This window comes from Schistocerca nitens, chromosome 4 (genome assembly GCF_023898315.1).
Source record: "Schistocerca nitens isolate TAMUIC-IGC-003100 chromosome 4, iqSchNite1.1, whole genome shotgun sequence".
NCBI classification, from domain to species: domain Eukaryota; kingdom Metazoa; phylum Arthropoda; class Insecta; order Orthoptera; family Acrididae; genus Schistocerca; species Schistocerca nitens.
This window is the reverse complement of record NC_064617.1, coordinates 379,518,814-379,542,247: the sequence shown is the minus strand read 5'-3', so window position 1 is coordinate 379,542,247 and position 23,434 is coordinate 379,518,814. Positions and strand designations below refer to the sequence as shown.

The 23,434-nt window shown below is 41.4% G+C and overlaps 1 protein-coding gene across 4 annotated transcripts in view; it reads left to right on the top strand.

Annotated features, from left to right (window-relative positions):
- LOC126253116 (F-box/LRR-repeat protein 2) overlaps positions 1 to 23,434 on the top strand; it is a 719,590-nt gene that overhangs the window by 657,571 nt on the left and 38,585 nt on the right. For all 4 annotated transcript variants that reach the window (XM_049954234.1, XM_049954235.1, XM_049954237.1 and 1 more), the window contains 3 exons: positions 567 to 727; positions 15,449 to 15,554; positions 22,766 to 22,932. In XM_049954234.1, coding sequence (XP_049810191.1) covers positions 567 to 727; positions 15,449 to 15,554; positions 22,766 to 22,932 — 434 coding nt within the window. The remainder of the gene's footprint in view (positions 1 to 566; positions 728 to 15,448; positions 15,555 to 22,765; positions 22,933 to 23,434) is intronic.

The window sequence follows — 23,434 nt, the reverse complement described above, 5'->3', positions numbered from 1 at the left end:
TTCACCGAGCCATTCGCCATACCTGTTAACACTTCTAGGCACAATAAGTTGTTGTTGTTGTTGTTATTGTTGGCTTTTCTTTGCAGCGTAAAGTAATTAATTCCATCGTTGTCTTCAAATTAATCTTTTGTTTCATACTACATACACCCATAACCACGAAATCAGAGTCATTGTGTTTCTTCTTAGATGGAGTACGACGTTAAGGCTCTGGATTTTCGATAGAAGTGATTGGTTAGGGTTGCGGTCGTTTTATAATAAAGAGACACGCAGAATTGGTGTTAGCACACATTTAAGATACAGAAACGCTTGTGACCTCTCTGTTTCCAAATTCAGATGAGCCGAATGGAAGAATAATTAGAAAATAGACAACAGAACTTGCTGCTTAACATTATATTTTGTGTGATAAAATATTTCTTTTGATATAGAATATGATAATTTTTTAGTTTAATGTTTGAAATTAGTGTGAATTTCAATCCATAACATTTTGTTGCGCTAGTTTATTCACTAACTTTATGTGTAAGAGGTAAATATGAGTAATACAAATTTTCTTCTCTTTAAAATTATAGGCACGTACGAGAAAGTTGAGGAGGAAGAGGAGGAAATCTATGAAGTCATAAATGTGCACAAACTGAAATCAGCAACCCCGAATCTGCGGGTGATCAACTTGTATGGTATTAACTTTGTAGATGACAGTCACATAGAAGCTTTCAGTTCAAACTGCATACAGGTAAGTCGGCGGCACAACGCTTTTTTGTGTCATTAGAACATGCTATTCAGCAAACTGAGAGCTTTTTGGAACAGTTTATAGGGCGATGCATACCTAAATAATTAAGTAATCACCTCGCGGGGTAGCCGCGTGGTCTAGGGGGTCTTGTTACGGTTCGCGCGGCTGACCGTAACGGAGGTTCGAGTCCTCCCTCAGGCATGGGTGTGTGTGTGTGTTGTTCTTAGCGTAAGTTAGATTAAGTAGTGTGTAAGGTTAGGGACCGATGACCTCAGCAGTTTGGTCCCATAGGATGTTTAAAAAAATAAAAAATAAGTAATTCACAATGAGACAAAGACCACAGTTTCATTGTAATGTCCTCTACAGTAATAACGAAAACAACGGCACGCTACAAGGTGTCTGGGCTGGAGGTATACACAGACAAATGCTTATAACGAAGGAACTCGACATTTTATGTTGTTGGGTAAATACGCAGTCGATAGAGACACTCTCCATGTTGTGATCCTCACTGTTTAATGAACAGCGCTGAGTCGCATGACGCATGCGCACAGATGTTTACTGTGCAGCCGGCAGACGTACTCCTGAAAGTCAACATGTGGACGCCACAAAGAAAGGTGCAGTGTGTGCTAAGGTTAGTAGAGCTGAAGTCTGTAACACGTGTTCAGCAGCATGCAAGAACAGAATGGAACGTGAATTCTCCCACGTGTAAATCCATTTATCTGCAGGATAGTACTTTTCAAGAAATGGGAAGCTTGATTTCAGATGCCCGAAAACATCATGAAAAACATGTAAATGAAGAGGCCGTCGGACGTGTGCGTGAAGCGTTCGCTAGAAGCACGCGTAAACTTTGCGTCACATTACGCCTGAGGATCACCGCAGACGATGTGGTTTTGCTATTGAAATGTTGCATCCTATAGACAGAAACACCTACTACCCCAATGCAGTGTTGCTCAGTGATAAATCTACCTTCCACGTCTGTGGCAAAGTTAGCTGACATAGCTGTCGAATATGGGGAAGTGATTGAGTACGAAAAGGACACGCCAAAATTTAAAGCGTGGCTGAGATTAAATAAACTTGTTGTGAGTGGTTCATTTCTTTTTATGGAGTCTACGGTGACAGGGCCACCTATCTCGATATGTTGGCGAACTATAGAGTTCTACAGATGCCTTCCGGTGTCATTGTGCAGCAGGATGGTGCCCCACCCCTCTGTCATGGGGATGTTACCACATTTCGCCATGAGACGTTCCCTGAGCGTTGAATCGGAAGGGAAGGTCCCATTGCCTGGCCCCCTCGGCCTCCTGATCCAACTCCGCTGGTTTCCAGTGCATGGTGGCTTATCAAGGATATTATTTACAAGACAAAGGTACGAGATCTGGTAGATTTGAGACAACGGATCTACGCTACAGTAGAGCCATAACACCTGTCATGCTTACGAACGTGTGGCGAAAAGTGGAGTTACCAGAATGAGACTTTCATTCTGCAGCGGAGTGTGCGCTGATATGAAACTGCCTGGCAGATTAAAACTGTGTGCCGGACCGAGACTCGAACTCGGGACCTTTGCCTTTCGTGGGCAAGTGCTCTGCTGGAGCAAAGGTAAAGGTCCCGAGTTTGAGTCTCGGTCCGGCACACAGTTTTAATCTGCCAGGAAGATTCAAAAGTGGAGTTAGTTTCCATATCTGCCGAGCTACAAACGTAGCTATATTGAACTGTTCTACCAAGCATACAAATGTTTGAGCTGCTGTGTACAATATTGGACAAATAAAGTTATTAAGCTTAATACCTATTGAAAGACAAAGAAATATTTTTGTATACCTCTAGCCTGGACACTCTGCATTTTATTTCTTTGTGTCTGCGTCAGCACTCCACTGATGTGTACTGTCTTGATATTACTCATTTATTTGTCTCCTGTATGCAAGGGGAAAAAAAAAAACATGAAACGATATATATGAGTTATGTAATGTGCTACCATTCGGCACTGTGATGAAATACGCTCACCAGGCAAAGTACCAGTCCTCTCCCCTTAATAGAGCACACAGGTTGCTTTGGAGCCCTCTAGATTCTAGACGGTGTAGAACCAGTATCAGTCGGGCGTGTGACGCTTCACCACTGACTTAAGTCACGACAGTGAAGTTATGTGTTTGTGCCAGACGGTTATACGGAATCGATGCAGTAAAACGGATCCGTGTGGAGGCGTGGCAGAAAGGACGCCCCCATAACAACACCCTGCATTAAGTCACCGTATTTTTTGGTGTACCAGCACGGACTGTTGAACGCGTCTACAATGAATCGTGTATCAGACGCAGTCATTAATCGCAGCATAAGAACAATGTTCTTAAAAAGATCCTAACCAACAAGGACTGTAGGTCATGTCAATGATAATCGGTTTCAAACCCACCAGCAATTGGTGCTGTCAGTGAAAGCAGATCCATTTCAACCAGTTTCTGAGTAAATACTGCGAAGATAAATTCATGTGATGGACATATGGCGTCAGGTACTTCACAAAAGGCCATTGATGACTGCAACACGTAAAGCTGCATGTCTTCAGTGGACCAAACAACACAGAAACTGGACAGTAGCTGACAAGAGGCGTGTAGCGTCGTCGGACAATTCGCAACATTGCCCGTTTTGGAAAGACGCACCGACTGTCCAATGACTTCTTTATCCACAGTGTCTGGAAGGTGTGTTTCAGTCTGGAGGTGCTACTATGACGCTTTAGGTCCATTCTGAAGATTACCATGATCGTGAAGCAGGATGTTTACTTCAGGATTCTCGGTGTCTTGGTGTTGCTCTTCCACACCATCATGATGAGTTTCTGTGCATTCTTCTGTCTTCCAAGAGCCGGCCGGAGTGGCCGAGCGGTTCTAGGCGCTTCAGTCTGGAACCGCGCGGCCGCTACGGTCGGAGGTTCGAATCCTGCCTCGGGCATGGATGTGTGTGGTGTCCTTAGGTTAGTTAGGTTTAAGTAGTTCTAAGTTCTAGGGGACTGATGACCTCAGATGTTAAGTGCCAAAGTGCTCAGAGCCATTTTTTTCCGTCTTCCAAGGTAACAACAACATGTTTACAGGGCTGCGCACATACGTTCCTGGTTTGGCAAACACTCGGGCATCCTATCACATCTCGCTGGATCACTGGCTTAATCTCACAGAAAATGCCTGGGACTGTTTGGTACTGCTGGTGAATCACACTTATCACCATCCGCCCAATTTTTTCTTTTTCCGCTCTTGTGACTGATGGTCTGCGGGGTCTCGGTCGTCCACATATGTAATAAAATGGAACAACTGCAGCCGTCTTTCTGATGTTACTTCATTATTTTGCAACCAGTTTCAGTGCCTCAGTACACTATTTTCAGGCCAGCCGGTTAACATATGTTGGCCTCTGATGGGATCATGTTTATGATTGGAGTTCAATCCCTCATCGTCAGTTAAGTAAGGCCTGAAGATGGTGTATTAAGTCACCGAAACTAGTTACAATATAACGAAATAACATCAAAACGACGGTTGCAGTTGTTTCATTTTATTAAATTTCCTGTAATTGGGGATCTAATCAGCTCTATATGGCATACCTGTATAAACTCGTGTAGCCTCTTCTTCGCCTAACAGAGGCCATTACCAAGTCTAAGGGCAGTGCTACACATTAGCGTGATATCTCCTGTAGGTGACTAACTTTTTATCCCATGAATTTATAAAACCCCCACTCAGAGAGGTGAGATATGAAATGTACAAGTGGGAATCAATAAGTAATGCAGCACATTTTTCTTCTCAGTCAGTTTCGGTCGAAAAAATAGGGAATTTGTTACGTTAGATCGTAGAATATTCTCGCTTCAGCCCCTATAGTTTCATGAAGTTCCAACGGATGGCGATGCTAAACGTAACTTTCAAAATGGCGTCTGAAACGGAGGTACGTCTCAAACAGAAATCTATCAATGAGCGTCTTCTGGAGGAAAACGAGAGCATATTCGCTTGCAAAATGTCTACAGAGACCTGGCTATGAACAAAAGCAAGGTGAGTCGTTGAGTGAGGCGTATGTCATCATCGGAATAAGAACGCGCAAACCTGTTCGATCTCCCGCTTGCCGGCCGGTTGCACACACCTGTGACTCCTGCAGTGTTGAAACGTTCAGAGCCTCACCTCTCAGCTGGTAAAGTCGTGGCGACGGTCTTGTAGTCATGGCGACGGTCTTCTGGGACTCTGAAGGGCTTATTCTGTTTGATGTCATTCCTCACGGTGTAACGATAAACTTCCAGCTGTTTGGCCCAATGAAGAATGCACTCAGGGGAAGCAGTACGTGGATGATAAGGAGGTTATTGATGCAGGAAAACATTGGGTGCGACGTCAACTAGTAGAGTGGTACCATGCGGGCATACAGGTCCTCAAACTAACGTGGCGTAAGGCCATCACATTGAACGGTGATTATGTTGACAAATTGGGTTTTGTAGACGAAAGAGTAGGGAATAATATGGTGTTTTGGAATACTGAATAAAATCAACCTGTTTCAGGGAAAAAACGTATTGCATTACTTATTGAACGCCCCTCGAATCATCGAGCAAGGTGAAGCTAAATAGTTGTGTGTGTGTATGTGTGTTGGGTAGGAGACTGACATGACGCCCTTGTAGAACAAGGCAACCCCAGTTTTTCAGCGGGAAGCTTAAAACAAGGTATGGCAGGCAAATGATCGAGAGTAAGGCTTTGTCACAGTGAATCTGCCTTATCGCTGTGGGTTTGAAATGAACACTGCTGACACTGAGGTGACAAAAGTTATGGAATAGCACTATGTACATACGAGTGTACAGATGCCAGTAGTATCGTGTACACAATGTATAAAAATATAAATGGGCAGTGCATTGGCGGAGCTGACATTTGTACTTAGGTGACTTATGGGACAAGGTATCCTACGTGTTTGTGGTCGCACGACGGAAATTAGCAGGCTCTGAAGTGGAATGCTTGTTGGAGCTAGAGGCATGTAACATTCCATTTCGGAAATCGTTAGGGAATTCAATATTCCGAGATCAACAATGTGAAGAGTCTGCCAAAAATGCCAAATTTCGGATATTACCTCTCACCATGGACAATGCAGTGACCGACGACCTTCACTTAACGACCGAGAGCAGCAGCTTGTGCGGAGAGTTGTCAATGCGAATAGACAAGCAACACAGCGTGAAATAACCACAGAATACAATTCGTTAGGACAGTGCGACGAAATCTTGCGTTAATGGTCTATGGCAGCAGACGACCGACGAGAGTGCTTTTGCTGACAGCACGACATCGCCTGCTGCCCCTCTCCTGGGCGCCTGACCTCATCGATTGGCCCCTACACGACTGGAAAACCGTGGCCTGGTCAGTTGAGTCCCAGTTTCCGTTGGTAAGAGCTCATGATAGGATTTGAGTGTGGGCCACATTCCATGAAGACGTGGACGCCAGTTGTCAACAAGGCACTATGCAAGCAGGTGGTGGTTCCATAATCGTGTGGGCTGTGTTTACACGGAATAGACTGGGTTCTCTAGTCCGACTGAACCGATCATTGACTGGAAATGGTTATGTTCGGCTCTTTGGAGACCATTTGCAGCCATTCATGGGCTTCATGTTCCCAAACAACGATTGAATTTTTATGGATGACATTGCGCCATATCACCGGGCCACAATTGTTCTCTACTGGTTTGGAGAACATTCTAGACAATTCGAGCGAATGATCTGACCTCGCAGATCGCCCAACATGAAACTCATCGAATATGTATGGGGTTATAATCGAGAGGGCTGTTCGTGTATAAAATCCTATACCGGCAACACTTTCCCAGTCGTGGACGCCTATGGAGGTAGTATGGCTGGGTATTTCTGCAGGGGACTTCCAATGACTTGTTTTGTCCATGCCATGTCGACTTGCTGGACTACGCCGGCCAAAAGGAGGTCCGACACTATATTAGGAGGTATCGCATGACTTTAGTCATCTCAGTATATGTTGCAATTTGTAGGCTACACAGACAAGAGGGTGCATTTGATACGGCAGCCAGCATGAGCTGTATGCTTGGGAAATTTACAATGAGAAACACATCAGACAGTTTGTTTTATGACGTTGGTACGTTTCACACACATACGCACATACACACACACACACACACACACACACACACACACACACACACACACACACACACACACACACATATATATATATATATATATATATATATATATATATATATATATATATATATATTATTTCAAGTGCAGCACAGTATTAGGTGCTCGAACTAAATTAATGCGTTTTTTTAAAAAAATGAAGGAACAGCATTGTTATCGTTGCGACGACGAGGTCATTAGTGATGGAGCTCTAGCATGGAGAGGACAAAGATTAGGAAGAAAAGAGGAAGTATCATTATCTCGGCATGTTTGCTGGTATGGATTTAGGAAAAAGTGCGGTAAATATAGATCTGGATGGTCGGAAGGGGATTTGAAAACCACTCCTCTCGAATGCATGTCTAGTGTCCCTCTTGCGATGCTTACTACAACGTCAACAATGCGGGAGATACGCTGCATTTGGGAGCAAATGTTGGTTAGTGATAGTATGTACGCAACAGTGTACGTAGCTGAGCTGCTCGAAAAATGTTCTGCACCATCTGCGTACTTGCGAAAGTGTCTCGTGTCTGGACTTACATTCAAGTGGAGCAGAAAAAAAGAAAAAAAAAGCCTTTACTGAGGGACAAATGCAAAACGTAAAATTCCAAACTAAAGGCGTTCTGTTCGAAAGTATGAGGACTTGTACAGCTGTGAAATAAACATCTGCTGCTGGGTTGTTGCTCTACCCTGTCCATAGCAACATTTTTCGGTCCACCTTGACACGATGTCGTTAAGGTGGTCGAGACATTGCTAATCAAGCCAAAGCCAATCTTTGATAGTGGTCCTCATGGGGTCATCGAGTGTGCAGCGGGGGGGGGGGGGGGGGGGGTGTTCCTGTTGTTCCTGTTACGGCGTATTGCATGTTTTAACATGTGTCAATCATGCTGAGCGGGTTAATGTCTGCATATACCGTAGGCCGACCGCTCGTTTGATTGTTGCCACCTGGAGGTAGGTGTTCACAAGGTGAACATGCTCTGGTCGTTCATTATCGTCTTGAAAGACGTATCCACCTCCGAAGTGTTGGCTGTAGGATTGGTCATTAGGTGGGAGGACGCTGTTGGTATTTCTACTTCATCAAAAACCAGTTCATAAACTTTCATTATTATAATAAACAATGTGTCCATAATTAAAGTTCCAGTTTCAAAACGCTGTAGAAAGAGAACTACTGCTCAGAATGACGTCCAATTTGAAAAGCGTGTTATCGACGCTGGGGAAACGTGACGGAACAGAAAAATTTAACGAAAATTTGATGAGTATATAGCGCTTAACTTAAATAAGGACGACTACGAATAGCAGATGAATCGCAATACGACGGCTATTGTTTGAGTTACACGTTACACAGTCTGAACTGTTCATTGTGTACGACTGCACAAGTTTGACAGCCAACAGTTGTAGGTCCATCCACCACGGCAAAGTCGTAAGACAAAGGATGGAAAAAATCGGTCTTTGATAGTCCTGAGGCCAAAAACGGCATAAAAAGCAAAATGACATCGATTTATGATTGTCGTGAGACTGGCGCAAGAGATGTTCAATATTCTGTCCACCACTGCCTGCCACATGTTGAAATGGAGTAACAGCACTTTCCGCATCAGATCGGAGTGTCTCTGGGGTCGCGTTCAGAATGCGTTGAGCAATGCGTGTTTTCAATTCAGCGACTTTCGTTATTGTAGCACTAAACACATCTTTCAGATAATCTCACAGCCAGAAGTCACGTCTGTGGTAGCCGTTTCACTGACTGTGCACTGTGCGAAGGGGGGGGGGGGGGGGGGCGGACGCCATCTTGCATAAAAATGACCCTACCGTTACATCCATGCTGTTAAAGAGTAGGAGTGACGTTGGTGCGCAAAAGAGTTTTCCAGTGACGGTGCAGGTAACAGGACCCGCAAGACTCACCTCCTCGAAGAAACACGGCCTGACGATGAACGATGCCACAAACTCGCACCACACAGCCACCTTTGCAGTATCAAGTGGCAGCGGTGGATGTGTGTGCGGATTTTCCATTGCTCATATTCGGCAATTCTGCATATTGACATGTCCTTGGAGATGGAAACGAAATTCATCTGTCCACAGAATTTTCAGTGGCTATTCACAGTCCACTTCCATGCGAGCATCATCTTCCAGTCAGTTCAGCAGAAAGCGACTCCCGAACATGGGTGATTTTGCATGGATAGCAATGCGGGATGTTTCGTGGGATTTTATGCACCGTGCTCACAGTCATGTCCAATGTTCGGGCAATTCCCTGTGCATTGCATCTCTGCACACCACCTCTCCTGCAATGCTGTGATCACATATTCGACAAACGTCGGATCAGCTGCTTTCCTCCCTCTGCCACATTGCACTTCATAAGAACCTATTTTCCAATTTTGTTATCATTTTCTCCAGACCCTTAGCAGGTATCGGACCAATGCATTTTTTAATACCCCTGAGTGTCCGGAACTTCTGCAGACGTTTCCCCCTGCGGCAATAAAGTGATGTTCAAATTTCACGTCATTCTGAGCAGTGGTTCTTTTTCTACAGCATTTTGCAACTGGAATTTTAACTGTGAATGCCCTGTCACCCTGTGCCTCACACTTAGTTTCATTACTTTCCAATAATTTTAGCATAATTTATCGAACCGTAGTACATTCGTTTCGATTGTTAATTTCATTTGATTTTTTTCACGTGAACAATGAAGTAGCCCATTCTTCCGATTTTTTTTACACATTATTAATTTCGCCAATTACAGATGTAGCAAAATCCTCAAAATAGTGACCGAGAGTATCAGTTATCTAGACAAAATTATATGACAACAACAAAACCCGACAAGACAAGCGACAGGTGCGATCGTATTGGCTCATTCACTCCAAAATGTTCAAATATGTGTCAAATCTTATGGGACTTAACTGCTAAGGTCATCAGTCCCTAATCTTACACACTACTTAACCTAAATTATCCTACGGAGAAACACACACACCCATGCCGGAGGGAGGACTCGAACCTCTGCCAGGATCGGCCGCACAGTCCATGACTGCAGCGCCTTAGACCGTTTTTTTTTTTTTTGTTTTTGTTCATTTTGTTTGTTGTTGATCGTTGTGTTTGGTCGTTGCAGACGTCACATGACATCCCTTCAAGTTGTTTTCTTGATCCTTTCATTCAGTTTTTTATTGCAGAGGCCAACCAGCTCTCCGACCGATCACGCTGAGCTACCGTGCCGGCTTTTTTTGTTCGTTTTCGTTCGATGTATGTGCTCGGGGCGGACGTCGCAAGACACCCATTTCAGTTCGTCGTTGATCCATTAAATAAATTTTTTTATTACAGAGGGTAGCTAACCCTCTGACCGAACACGCTGAGTTATCGCGCCGGCCAACCGCTAGGCTAATACCGCGCGGCGCTCATTCACTAAACCGAGGTTCGCATACTGCATTATGACCTGACTGAGGCAATTCATTTCATGTGAAATTGCATGATGTATATGAATACACTACTTGACAACTGCTGAGGAACAACTAATATGTACTTGCTAAGAAACATCTGCCAGTTGCTACAGAATAACTGACAATTGATGCACAACAGTTAACTAGTCATAGTAAAAGAAAATGTAGAGGACAAGGCGTGTTAACTGCAGCGAAGCCTGCGCACAAATGCTTTGCATTCATTTGACAGTTCATGCAGTGCTGTGTTTGACGAAGATTGTTGCAGAATCGATTAGTGTGACATTTCGTGTGGTATGGCAGCATGTCTGCAAGACATCATTTGAATGCTTACGATCATGGTCAAGCAGTTGGGTGGCTTGAAGGCAGTCAAAGTATCGCTACCATGGCCACAGTAATGAACACATCCAAAAGTGTCATCATGCGTTTTAAAAAGGCCTCTGAAAGATGACATACTATGTAAAAGCATAGACAGACTACCACACTGCAAGGGGATCGATACGTAGCCCCAGTGGTGACAAGGGACAGATATCTCACTCTAGGCAGACGCTGCAGACCTTGCAGCAACTACTGGGTATATGTGTCTCCACCAAAACCATTTCATAGTGATTAAATCAGGCTGATTTTTATACTCGGAAGCCTCTTTAATGCATCTCACTCCACCCACACCATTGTCGAGAAAGAGGATGTTGGTGTAGCGAGCATATTGGTTGGGGTCAGCAACAGCTGTCTAGCGTGATGTTCTATGACAAATTTCGCTTCACTGTGGTGAGTGATTCTAGCCAACAGTTAATTTGGAGAGAGAGGAACACGTTACACACTGCAGAATGTTCATGTATGTCATCGGTATGGCCTAGGCTTTATGATGTGGGCAGGCAGTATGACTGATGGCCAAACACCACTGCATATCTTTGCATGAGATAGTGTTACAGCACAGCGGTACTGCAGGGAGATCATTCTAGATCATCTCCCTCTGTTTAGGGGTGCAGTAGGTCCCACCTTTCTATTTATGGATGACAATGCCTGCCCACACAGGATTGCTGTGGTGTCGGACACACTAGAAAGTGAAGATATTGATGGCAGACGCATTTCTCAATGAACACCCCCCCCCCTCAAGCCATGCAAAAACTGGAAACTGCCTCAAGACAGGAGTGGGAGAATATCAGTCAAGGACTCAGAACCAGTTTGATAGCCAACATGAAAATAGGTGCAAAATGTTCATTACTGCCTAAGGAGGGCATATTCCTTACCGGGAGTCAGATATCCACCTTCATGTTGGGAGTCTGACCTGTGTCAAACATGAACACTGTTTATGTTTATTATCTTGGTTTTCCATGGGGTGAAATCTGTACAATTTTTCATTATAAGTAAACAATTCCAGCTCTCTTACTTATGTGCTGTGTTTCATGTTGTCCATCATTGCCTGTGGTTCTTTCCATCCAACAATGACTCTATTCCATAGCAACTATCAAGCAGTAGCCAATATTTTGAGTATCATAATCCCATTATCGAGCTCTCTCTAGAGATCTTGTACAGTTCATCAGTAATCTGATGAACAATGACTTTGATGCAAACATGTTATCAGCTTCCAAGAAAGGATAATTTGTATCAGCTAAGTGTAGGCACAAATTCCAGAAATGCTGTAAAAGTTGGAGTAGATTTGTAGGATGTGATTAGATGAGATGAAATGTATTTTTTGTTCTAATAGATCCATATTGAGGAGATCCTCCAGCATGTAGAACATCCTAAAAATAAATATTTACAAAAATAAATATTTACAAAACAAAGCAGATGTGTTAATGTACTTTCCATAGATCCCAAGTGAAATGGTCCTCATGATTGTGGACTAAGTCAAAAAATTGTGAACATATTTTCATGTAAAACATAATAGCAAACTTGTCACTAAACTTGTCAGTGCTCAATACAGTGACATGTACATGATAACTCTTATGCTATTGTAGCCATGAATCATCAAATAAAAAAAATAGTTTTATCAACAATTATTTAAAGTTATCTCACTGAATTAGTACAGAAGTCAGATTGTACATAATACAGTACAATACTTGACTTTGTAAGCAACAAAGACAGGTGAGTCAGTTCTACTAAGACGTTCATCAGTGGAGTAGAAGGAATTGTCTACCAATAAATCATTTTGGTTTCTTTCAAACTGAACTTTATTAGTAGTTAAACTTTTTATGGCCAAGTTGTTGAAAGGCTGTGTTCCTGAATGATAGATGCCTTTCTGGATCAAAGTAAGTGACTTTAAATCCATGTGAAGATTATTCTTATTTCTAGTATTCATTTCATGAAGTGGACTGTTGGCTTGGAAAAAGATATTTTATTAAGGAATAAATATATTGGGAAGCAGTAGTTACTATCTTTTGTTTCCTAAACAGGCCTCTGCAGGACATTCTTGAGATAACACCACAGACAATTATTAATACATGTTTACGGACTAAAAAAAACTTTATCTTGGTTTAATGAATTATCCCAAGAAATAATCCCATGTTACATTTTGGAATGAAAGTAAGCAAGATACTAGCTTTTTTATTTTTATATGTCCTACATCTGACAATGTTTGCAGTGCAAATAGAGAGTTGTTAAGGTCCTTCAGCACTTGTGCTGTATGCTCCTCCCTGTTGAATTTATTATCAAGATGTAATCCCAAGAATTAAATACTGTCATATTCAGGTATATACTAGCAGGCAGCCTCTTACACATTCTGAACTACATGTAGTGATAAAGACTTGTTAGGAAACATCTATTAATGTACTTGATTAGCTATTTACTGCAATGTTTATCTGGAAACAAAATAAACTATAGCAGAGATTGTATTTGGAGGAGTCAGTGACCCTATCCCAGAAGTCCAATGTAAGCACCAATTTCTACTGGAAACTGTAGGCACATCCCAGAACCTCTCTCCCCATCTCTGTCTCCTGCCTCAACCCAATGACATCCTGCACACTCACCTTCTACATACCCCCAGAAAACTGTAAACCCAACAATCCTGGATGCCCCATTGAATTCATTTATAGTGCTCCTACTGAAAGAATTTCTGCTTCTGTTGACCAACACCTCCAACCAGTTGACTGAAACCTAACCACTCACATCACTTTCTTTGCCAACTCTTAACCATCCCCAATCATTTACATCATGAATCCTTTCTTGTCACTGTTGATGCGACCTCCTAATATACCAAATCCCTCATGCTCATGGCCTTGCCACTATCAAACAGGATCCCTCCCAATTTCTTCAAGCTCCAAACCCACTGACTCATTTTTCATATGCCTTATGAACTATATCCTGACACACAACTACTTCTCCATTGAGGGAAAAATATGTTAACAAAACAGTGGCACAGGCACTTGCATTGCTCCCTCCTTGCTGGTAATTTTATGGGCCATTTAGAATAAACCTTTCTAGCCTCCCACTACCCCAAAGTCGTTGCCTGGTTCAGGTCACTGGCAATTTCTTCATGATCTGGACTCAGAATCAAGACCACTATCCTCGTCCCTTCACAAGGGTCAAGACACACTATCCTCATTCCTTCACAAGAATCAAAACACACTACCCTCATTCCTTCACAAGAATCAAAAGACACTATCCTCATTCCTTTGCAAGTTCAATGCATTCTTTCCCATAAGCTTCACTTGGTCCTCCTTAACCCAACATGTCACATCCTGGACATTGATCTCTTCCTCTCTGATGGCTCCATCCACACTTCTGTCCACATTAAATCCACCAACCACCAACAGTACCTACATTTTGACAATGTCATCGCTTCCACAACAAAAAAATCCCTCCCATCGAGCCTGGCCACCTGGGGATGGCATATCTGCAGTAATCAGAACTCCCTTGCCCAGTATTCTGATGGTCTCACAAAGGCCCTTACAGACAGGCACTATCTCTAGACTTACTCTGAAAACATATTTCTCGTGTCATACCCCCTCACACCCCCAGCCCCCCTCCTCTCAAGAACCAGCTACAAAGGAAAACCCTCTTTGTCACCCAGTACCACCCTGGACTGGAACAACTGAATCAACTGAATCACATCCATCATGAGGGCTTTCATTATCTATCATCATGCCCTCAGAAGAGTGAAATCCTACCCAAGATCCTCCTACTGCTTCCTAGACTTGTGTTCCAATACCCACCACGCCTGCACAACATTCTAATCCATCCCTGTGCCACTTCCATTCCCAACTCCTTGCCACAAGAATCATATCACTGTGGAAGACAGTCCAGCGCTTCCTACTATAATCAGGCTGACCTTGCTGCCTCAGAAGCAGGGCCATTTGTGAAAGCAGCTATGTTATATGCTAACTCTGCTTCAATCACTTTACAGTATTTTATGTCGATATGACATCCAACTAACCGTCCCCCAGAATAAATGGCCACTGTCAAACTGTGGACAAGAACATCCTGTGGCACAAAATGCAAATGAACACAGCATGCTCAATTCCAAAATGACTGCTTCACAACTGAGACCATCTGGATCCTCCCATCCACAACCAGCTTTTCTGAACTACGCAGATGGGATTTACCCTTGAAATACATCCTTCACTCCTAGAACCATCCTGCCCCCAATCTCCATTATCTGACTGTCCCCACACTCTCCACCCAACAGCCTCCCCTTCCTCTGTCCTATCACCCCCTCCCAGCTCACTTGCCCATGTCACCTGTAATGTGTGCTGCTCCCCACTGGCTCTGACACCCATGCATCACAGGCCTAGTCCATGCACCTGCCAACCTTCCCTCCCACATTTGTAGCCAGCAAACTGACCACCTTTCTCCAAACCACTAGCTTCCCAACCCCAAGCCCTCCTCTTTCTTCCCTTTCCCTCTACTCACACACCCTAGTCTTCTTCCTGAAGTGCATTTCTGGCATTGTGCATCCAACCAGCCAGCCAGCATTATGCAGGGTAAAGGCTGCATGTGTGTGCATATGTGTGTGTGTGTGTGTGTGTGTGTGTGTTTATTGTTACATTTGCCTTTTAAGTTAGAAATGGTTTAGTAGCAATAAGATTTATGCCTCTCACAGTTTCTAACATTCTCACTAATATGTAACCATTTGTTTATTTATTGTATAGGATTAATGTGTTTTAATAATTATAAATGCACTTTTGAAACACTGAATTGTTGCTATACTTGGAATTTCACTTCTTTTGCATGAGCGTCTTAAGCAGCTCTCCTAATCATTACAGCTTGAATGCCTGGCGGTGAACTTTTGTGCCAAAGTGACTGGGTCATGTTTGAAAACTTTATTCCAACGCAGCCGCAGGCTTCGATGTTTACTTATGAACCAAACAAGTAAGTTTACTTTATAATACCTGGTCTAATATTTTACAAATACCACACTGTCATGTGACATGATGCTTCAGGATTAAAAATAGTTCTTAAGAGAAATTGTAACTGAATGTAATAATGTTTTGAGAAAAAGCATTTCATTGTCCAACAGATGAAACAGGACACACTGAAACTTCACACAATACAGACAAAAATTTTTGTGTTTTAAGTAAGTTTGTATTTCAGGTCATATCCTTGATCCAGTTTCTTCTGTTTGTATTTCTGACATGCAAGTGCTTCCCATATTGCCTAATATGGCTTTTAGTCTTGTTGTCTCATGCATACATACCTTCTTTTTGGGTATTTGATTAATACAAGACTGAAGTTTTTAAAATATTTAACAAAGAGGGGGAAAAGGAGAGTTTACTTCCTGTTGACATCAAGGTAACTGTAGCTGGAGCACAAGCTCAGATATGGAAAGGATAGGAAAGTAAATTAGCCACATCCTTTTCATAGGAACCACTTTGAGTTATTTAAGGAAACAATGCAAACCTAAATATGGATAACCCATTGCCTTAGCATTGGACCACCTAGCTTGAGTAAAAAAAAATTGCCAGTATTTTCAACTGTTTTCATGCACATTACTCTCAAATTTTGATCTGACATATCATACTGAAATAGTAAAAATTATATTTGAAACTGTTTTTATTATTTCAAACTGACTGGTTTTGGGCAGCACCTGTAGATCATTTGTCATAGTTACAGAGTAACCAGTCTTAACCACACAATCAATTTCACTGTCATACACTCAAATATACCACAGTGAAGTTAATAGTGAAATTAAAACTGGTTACTCTGTAACACCAAGAAATGATATGAAGATGGATAACATTGTTCAAAACTGGTCAGTCTGAAACAACGAAAACAGCAATCAACAAATGAAAATAAGTCTGTATCTAAAATTTTGTCTGTTAAGAAATGAAAAAGTAAGGCTGTTGTCATCCCAAAGATTGATTTGAACACCACAATGCTGTATTAGGTATGTTCATACTAGAGGGATATTCCACTGCTTCCTCTGACCGTTGAACAGACTTATACAGCCAGTTATGGTGGGACCTACAGTTTAATATGAACTCCAAACTATAGTGCAGCTTATCATTTTTCAGATTTAAAAATCATTGCCAGAGGTGAAAGAGGTAATAAGTGACACAAGAAATCCTGGGATTGATCAAGAACCCTTTGGATTTGTAGGCTGACACTTATTCATTAGTCAACAAACCTGTGGAAACAAATGTAATATCCTTATAGATGTCACTTGTAGATTTCATGCTGCATTATTGTTTCCTGTTTAATGACTATTATTGACAGTTAAGGCAGTGGACTAATTTTCTGAAGGTTTCTGCTTTTAATTCCTATCCAGTCATCAAGATTTAGGTTCCTGTGATTTCCCCAGAATTACATAGATCAAATGGTACAATGACTTTTGGGGAAGCCATGGCAAACTTCTTGTCTCATGTATCCCCAACTGGACTATAGTGGTCCATCTTTAATAATCTTTCCATTGTTAAAAAACTCTAACCTTCCCTTCTTTTTTCCAACAGAACTATGATCTTCTGGACACTTCAATGTTAAGGTTTGCACAGTCTAATGTTGATCTAAGAGGAGGCAATGGTACAGAAAAAGTAGCCTAAAATGTTGCAGATTAAGAGACAGAAACTTTTATTAATAACACACACAAAAATAATCTACACTTACTGCAATTTGCTTGTGTTTGTGATTGTGAAATGAAACTTTGGAAATCATGTGAAAATTACATGAGTTAGAGTCCACATTATTGATGTTTTCAGATTCATGTTCGTTTCTGTTTGAGGTATTAACTTCATTTTATCTAAATCATTTAGTTTAGACTCAGTAAATATGCTTTTTGTTACAGAGTTATGATCATGGTGTGTTGTAGAACAGTAACCTTGTTGCTTTATTTACTATTGATTATGTCCTGTGTTCTTTTTGAATTGCTGGAACAGTTGAAGAGCTTATTTCAGTAGTGGTCCATGTCCATTTTTGTTCATTTTGAGATACAGAATCCTAAAGTTAAATGAGTGCTGAAAAATCTGCAGTTGAGATACCAGAAATATTCAAGCGTATGGCTTTTTGCTAGAGATGAGCCTTTCTTTCTGTTTATTTGGATCATTAATTTCGGAAGCATTATAGGCAGAAAAGTGGAGGTAATTGACTTGTACCACTATTGAAATAAGCCGTTCAGTTGTGCACTCATCATATCTGTAGTAAAATTTAGTTAAAGAGTAGCTAATCCACTTACAGTCTTCGTGTACAATATGAAATGGACTCCATGAATCTTCAGGCTTCATTAAGCTTTAGCAGCTTGTGTACAGTGTGACATGAACTCCATGAACCTTCAGGCTTCATTAAGCTTTAGCAGATTTTCTACATTATTGCTAATAGATACATGAATTTGCTTTGCAGTGATACAATAGTTGAATTGTACCAACATTCCTTGATTTGAAAATGTGAAGAAACAGTTGAAAAAGGATTTCTTGTTGTGGTTTTCATTTTGTCATTATCTATTTTGATCCACTGATATCAACAATGGTTGGAATATTGTTGTTTGTTAGTTTATCATCAGAAATAATATGAGCTTTGATAGATATCTCATAAAACAATTTTGCTATGATTATTGTTGAAAATTTAGTATATTACTACTCAAATAGTCATGAATATTTTAATTAATATCTGCCTATCTGTGGTTCTATGCTTTGCTTCCTCCCTCTTGTGTAACATGCAGCATTTGTAAAAAATAAGGTTTCTGGATATTAGTTGTACCTCTGTCAGCTGTAACAATTCTGATTGGGAACTTAGTTTTATCAGTCTGGTCAACTGTTTTTCTGAATTTGAGCCACAGTTTCTCTGTTCTTTGCTTGAGTTTAATGATTGCAGCACATGCCTAAGAAATGTTATATCCTTCTTTTTGTAGGTGTTTTCCTTATTTTAATAACTCTTTGTAGTTTGGTGATCATCATAATTACTGATATTATTCTCCATGTAGATACTGTCAAATAGGTCAGATCTGTTTGTCATTAACATATATTTTGTGCTTCAATAATGAATGGGTTCCTGAACTACCTGTTGCAGATTCTTTTTGAGAGAATTTTTAGTATTTTTTGCAAGAAGTTTTGGATGGAAGAGATGTTCTGCTCACAACATTTACCACCCAACCTACAATGGCATTCCACTGCCAACCCTACTTGTATGATATTCTGGTTATTCTGGTTTATCCCTATGTCACACTCACTCCCAGTCTCATGCCACATTAGTCATATACCTCTGGAACACCCAGGTGCCAGGCCTGTCCGATTCACTCACCATGCATGTCCTACTCCAGTCTCTTAACAGGCATATCTTATCCCATTAGAGGCAGGGCCACCTGTGCAAGTAGCCATCTCATATACCAGTTCTGCTCCAATTTGGATACACACAGCATTTTATGTGGGCATGGCCACCAACCAACTGTGCACCCATATGAATGGCCCCCCCCTAAACTGTGTCTAAGACCAGCCAGTGGTGTAACAAGCAGAACAACATGCATAATTTCAATGACTGCTTCATAACCCTCGTCATTTGGATCCTCCCCCCCCCCCCCCCCAACCTCCACCTTCTCTGAACTATATACATGGGTGTTACCCTAACAACACATCCTCCATTCCCAGTACCAGCCTGGTCTCAAATCTCTGCTAACACACTATTCCCACACCCTATTCCACACAGTCCCTCTTTGCTCTGTTCTGTCACCTCTCCCATTCCACTCCTCCACATCATAATCACATGCTACTCTGGCAGCTGTGTGTTGCATTCCTATGCTGTGCACCTACTGCCCCTCCTGTGTTCCTGTCTTGTGTACCAGATGCCTTTCTCTGTGCCATCAGCCATACTTCCACTCTCCACTTCTTTTCGCCCTTCACCTACTCCAGTCAACAACCCCTCACCCCAACTCACATGCCAAACTGCAGTCTTGACATTGAGCATCAGCCAGTACAAGATAGCTGTAGAGTGTATGATGTGCTACATGAGCACACTGGATACAGCCTCCTAGGTGAATGTGGGGCAGTCAGACAAAGGTGCGGAGGTGTGGTGCACCAAGGTGCTAGTGAGATATCATTCAGTTAACAGTCATTTATTTCAGAGAGTTTTACAATCACTATGCCCTTTACTACTGTGGCCTAACAGTGGCCATGCTGTGCTCATATTGCATCGTGGTGCAGAGTAGCACATCAGCACCCAGCAAGGAATCTACTGGCACAGCCCGTGGTGTAGTCTGAGACCAATGCCATGGCTCTATCACTGGTTGGTGTGGCAGCTGCTGCATCTCTGTAGTCTGGTGCAGCCGTGGACTTCTGTCAGAGCCTGAGTTTTCTTTTTGAGTGTAGCTGCACTCGGCCCCAGAAATCAGCACTCCTCTGTTGTCAGTTGTCATGATGGCATGTGGTCAGAAACCCAACAGCAACATGGAGGACAGCCTGAGAGGTGGTCTCAGCATACAGCCAGCAAGGCAGTATTTGTTCCCCTGGAATGGTGGCACAGGCATCCTGTTCCCAGGCTGAACAATTTGCAGATAGGCAGATCAATTCTTCATTCATATGCTCCTATTTTCCAGGCCTGTCAGAATTCTTGGCTAACCTAATGTGTAGTTTCAGGTCTTCTGAGCTTTCTTTAATGCAAAGTTTGTAGTGTGAAAGGCATTCTCACATTGTCCCTAGGTTTGGTCCCCATTGACAGAATAGTGTTTTGTCTGCTCTGGACTGTTGTCAATGTGCTGAATCAGGCGTTTCTGATACTCTCTCCCACAGCTTGTTTGTATTTCTGCTTTTTGAATGTTGACTCTGGTTTCATCATCTGATATTTGAAATGCATGCTCCATTTACTGTCAGAGTCCCAGTTGGTTTCAACAAAATTTAATTTCTCACTTAATTACTATTCTGCTGTGCAACATTGTATATGAATGTGTGTGTATGTATATTATAACTTGAAAAATGATTTGTGCAAATGCTAGTAAAGTTTTCAGTCTTGTTTGTTGTTTGCTGATGGCTGACTGCCTCTACTATCCAGTGTGTTGTCACCTTTACTCCTAGATTATTTACAGGAAGGTTCATTTCATCTGTCATGAAAGAAATTTTAAGTTTCCCAGTCTATTATGGCATTACAGGACCAAGTGTACCAGCACACTGAAATTTTCTGTTGCATTTGTGGATGGGACTGATTGCTGATAGAATGAGCAAACCACCAGTTTTAAGCTTCATTTGATAATTAATTCTTCCCAGAATATTTCTCATACACTCTGTCTACATCACAGTAAATATTACTTTCCTATCTGCTACTACAAATTAGTCACTTCCCATTAAATATAAACTGAACTTTCAGTATACAAATATGTCCAAAGATTTCACTGCATGTGAGGAGAATTATGGTTTTTGTTAGTTAACATTTTCACATCATATCATGTTTTGCAGTCAATTTATTGCTGCTTTGAAATCTTGTGTGACAATTAACATTAGCAGCAGGGTCTATCAACTACAACCAATGCACTTCACAAAATATCTGCTTGTTATCTTACGATTAATATGTGTAGGATGATTTCCAATTTGGTTACTTCATAACTGGACTGGACTTAATTTTTGAAATACCTTCCATATTTCGCTTCATTTCTCAGTCTATTTGTGGTATTTCTTTCAGCTTCTTTCCTGTATCCATAGTTACTAAAATAATCCTAGGCTTCTTTAGAATTCATCATTTTTATTAACTCCTTTTTCACACCCAATCACATCATTGATTTGCACAATGCCATTGCATTAACTATGTTTTGTTTTCTGTATTTTGGATTTGTTTGTTTTCATTGTGTTTTAACTACCATCAGCCATGGTATTTTCCTATTTTCTGAAGTGCAGCTTTGGTGGAGGCATGATGCACTGCTATGTATGCATTTTCATATACTCTAAGGCATGAGTTTACAGGTAATTTCCATTCAGAGCTAAGACAAAAAAGTCTGGAAAACAGACCATTGACTACACAGAATAAATCTTCACCTGATGTCAGGCTGTGCAGCCAACAGTCAGTAAGTGTGATGATACATTATCTGCCAATCCCCATAAAACTTAACCATATTTCATAAAAGTTGTAAATATTAGTAAATATTATGAACGAGTTCAGCACAAATGTAGTCAGATACATCTGCTCAGCCACTGAACTTTCTTATGACCTCTGAATTAGCAGTTAATTGTTCCCACTCAGATCTATTCACAAATTAAGAAACAGCCAAGTCAAGTTACTACTGTGATATTCTGTTGTAAAATTTACTGCCATTAAAGTACAGGGTGATTCAAAAAGAATACCACAACTTTAGGAATTTAAAACTCTGCAACGACAAAAGGCCGAGCTAAGCACTGTCTGTCGGCGAATTAAGGGAGCTATAAAGTTTCATTTAGTTGTACATTTGTTCGCTTGAGGCGCTGTTGACTAGGCGTCAGCGTCAGTTGATGCTAAGATGGCGACCGCTCAACAGAAAGCTTTTTGTGTTATTGAGTACGGCAGAAGTGAATCGACGACAGTTGTTCAGCGTGCATTTCGAATGAAGTATGGTGTTAAACCTCCTGATAGGTGGTGTATTAAACGTTGGTATAAACCTGAATGTCAACTACCCGAGGCGATGGATCGGCCGCCAGGCAGCCCGTGACAGAGCACTTCATCACTGGCCTCCAAGAAGCCCTGATCAAACCCCCTGCGATTTTTTATTATGGGGGTATGTTAAGGATATGGTGTTTCGGCCACCTCTCCCAGCCACCATTGATGATTTGAAACGAGAAATAACAGCAGCTATCCAAACTGTTACGCCTGATATGCTACAGAGAGTGTGGAACGAATTGGAGTATCGGGTTGATATTGCTCGAGTGTCTGGAGGGGGCCATATTGAACATCTCTGAACTTGTTTTTGAGTGAAAAAAAAAACCTTTTTAAATACTCTTTGTAATGATGTATAACAGAAGGTTATATTATGTTTCTTTCATTAAATACACATTTTTAAAGTTGTGGTATTCTTTTTGAATCACCCTGTATATTATTTACACACAGCTGTTACAATGAAAAATTAGTGGCTTGACATAGTTTGTTTTATTTTAAACATGTTAATGATGACATCAGTAGCATGAGAAATGTTTGTCTGAAAACAGGCTTGCAGAGTGAACATGTGATGCAAGTGGAGTGGGAGAAGGCCAACATTCAAGAGCTTGATATAACAGCAACAGATCTGTCAACTGAGTGCCTCATTGATATGCTCACACGCATTCCTGGACTACGTTTTCTGGCTGCTGGCCAGATCAATGGATTTAATGATTCGGTAAATCACTATAGTTATTTTTCTAGCTACTACTGGATAAAATTTTATTTGAGGCTTCAAAACTGCATAATGTGAACTTTACTGAACTTCATTGTAAACTTTTATTCTTCATTGTAGTTTGAACTGCAATGACTCTTTCTGGAAGACTAAAACTGTGTGCTTCAGAAAGATTCATATCCTGTCACAACATACAGAAACTCCTTTTTCAGCAATCATAGAACAGAATTGTACTCACACAGGCAATGAATCAGATTCATTGTATCATTAAGTTCAACTGTTGAGATATATGACAATAGATGCATTGCAACTGAAACAATTAATATAGATTTATTCAATTCCGTTGACACAGAATATAGGTACCTGTAGTTAAAATGAATGTAATAATAAAGGAGTGGAGATATGTGTACTGCCTTACATCATCAACACTGAGAGCCATTATTTTCCAGCTATAGGGACTTTCCTAATTTGGTACAAATATTTTATGTATCTTTAAATGTGTTAC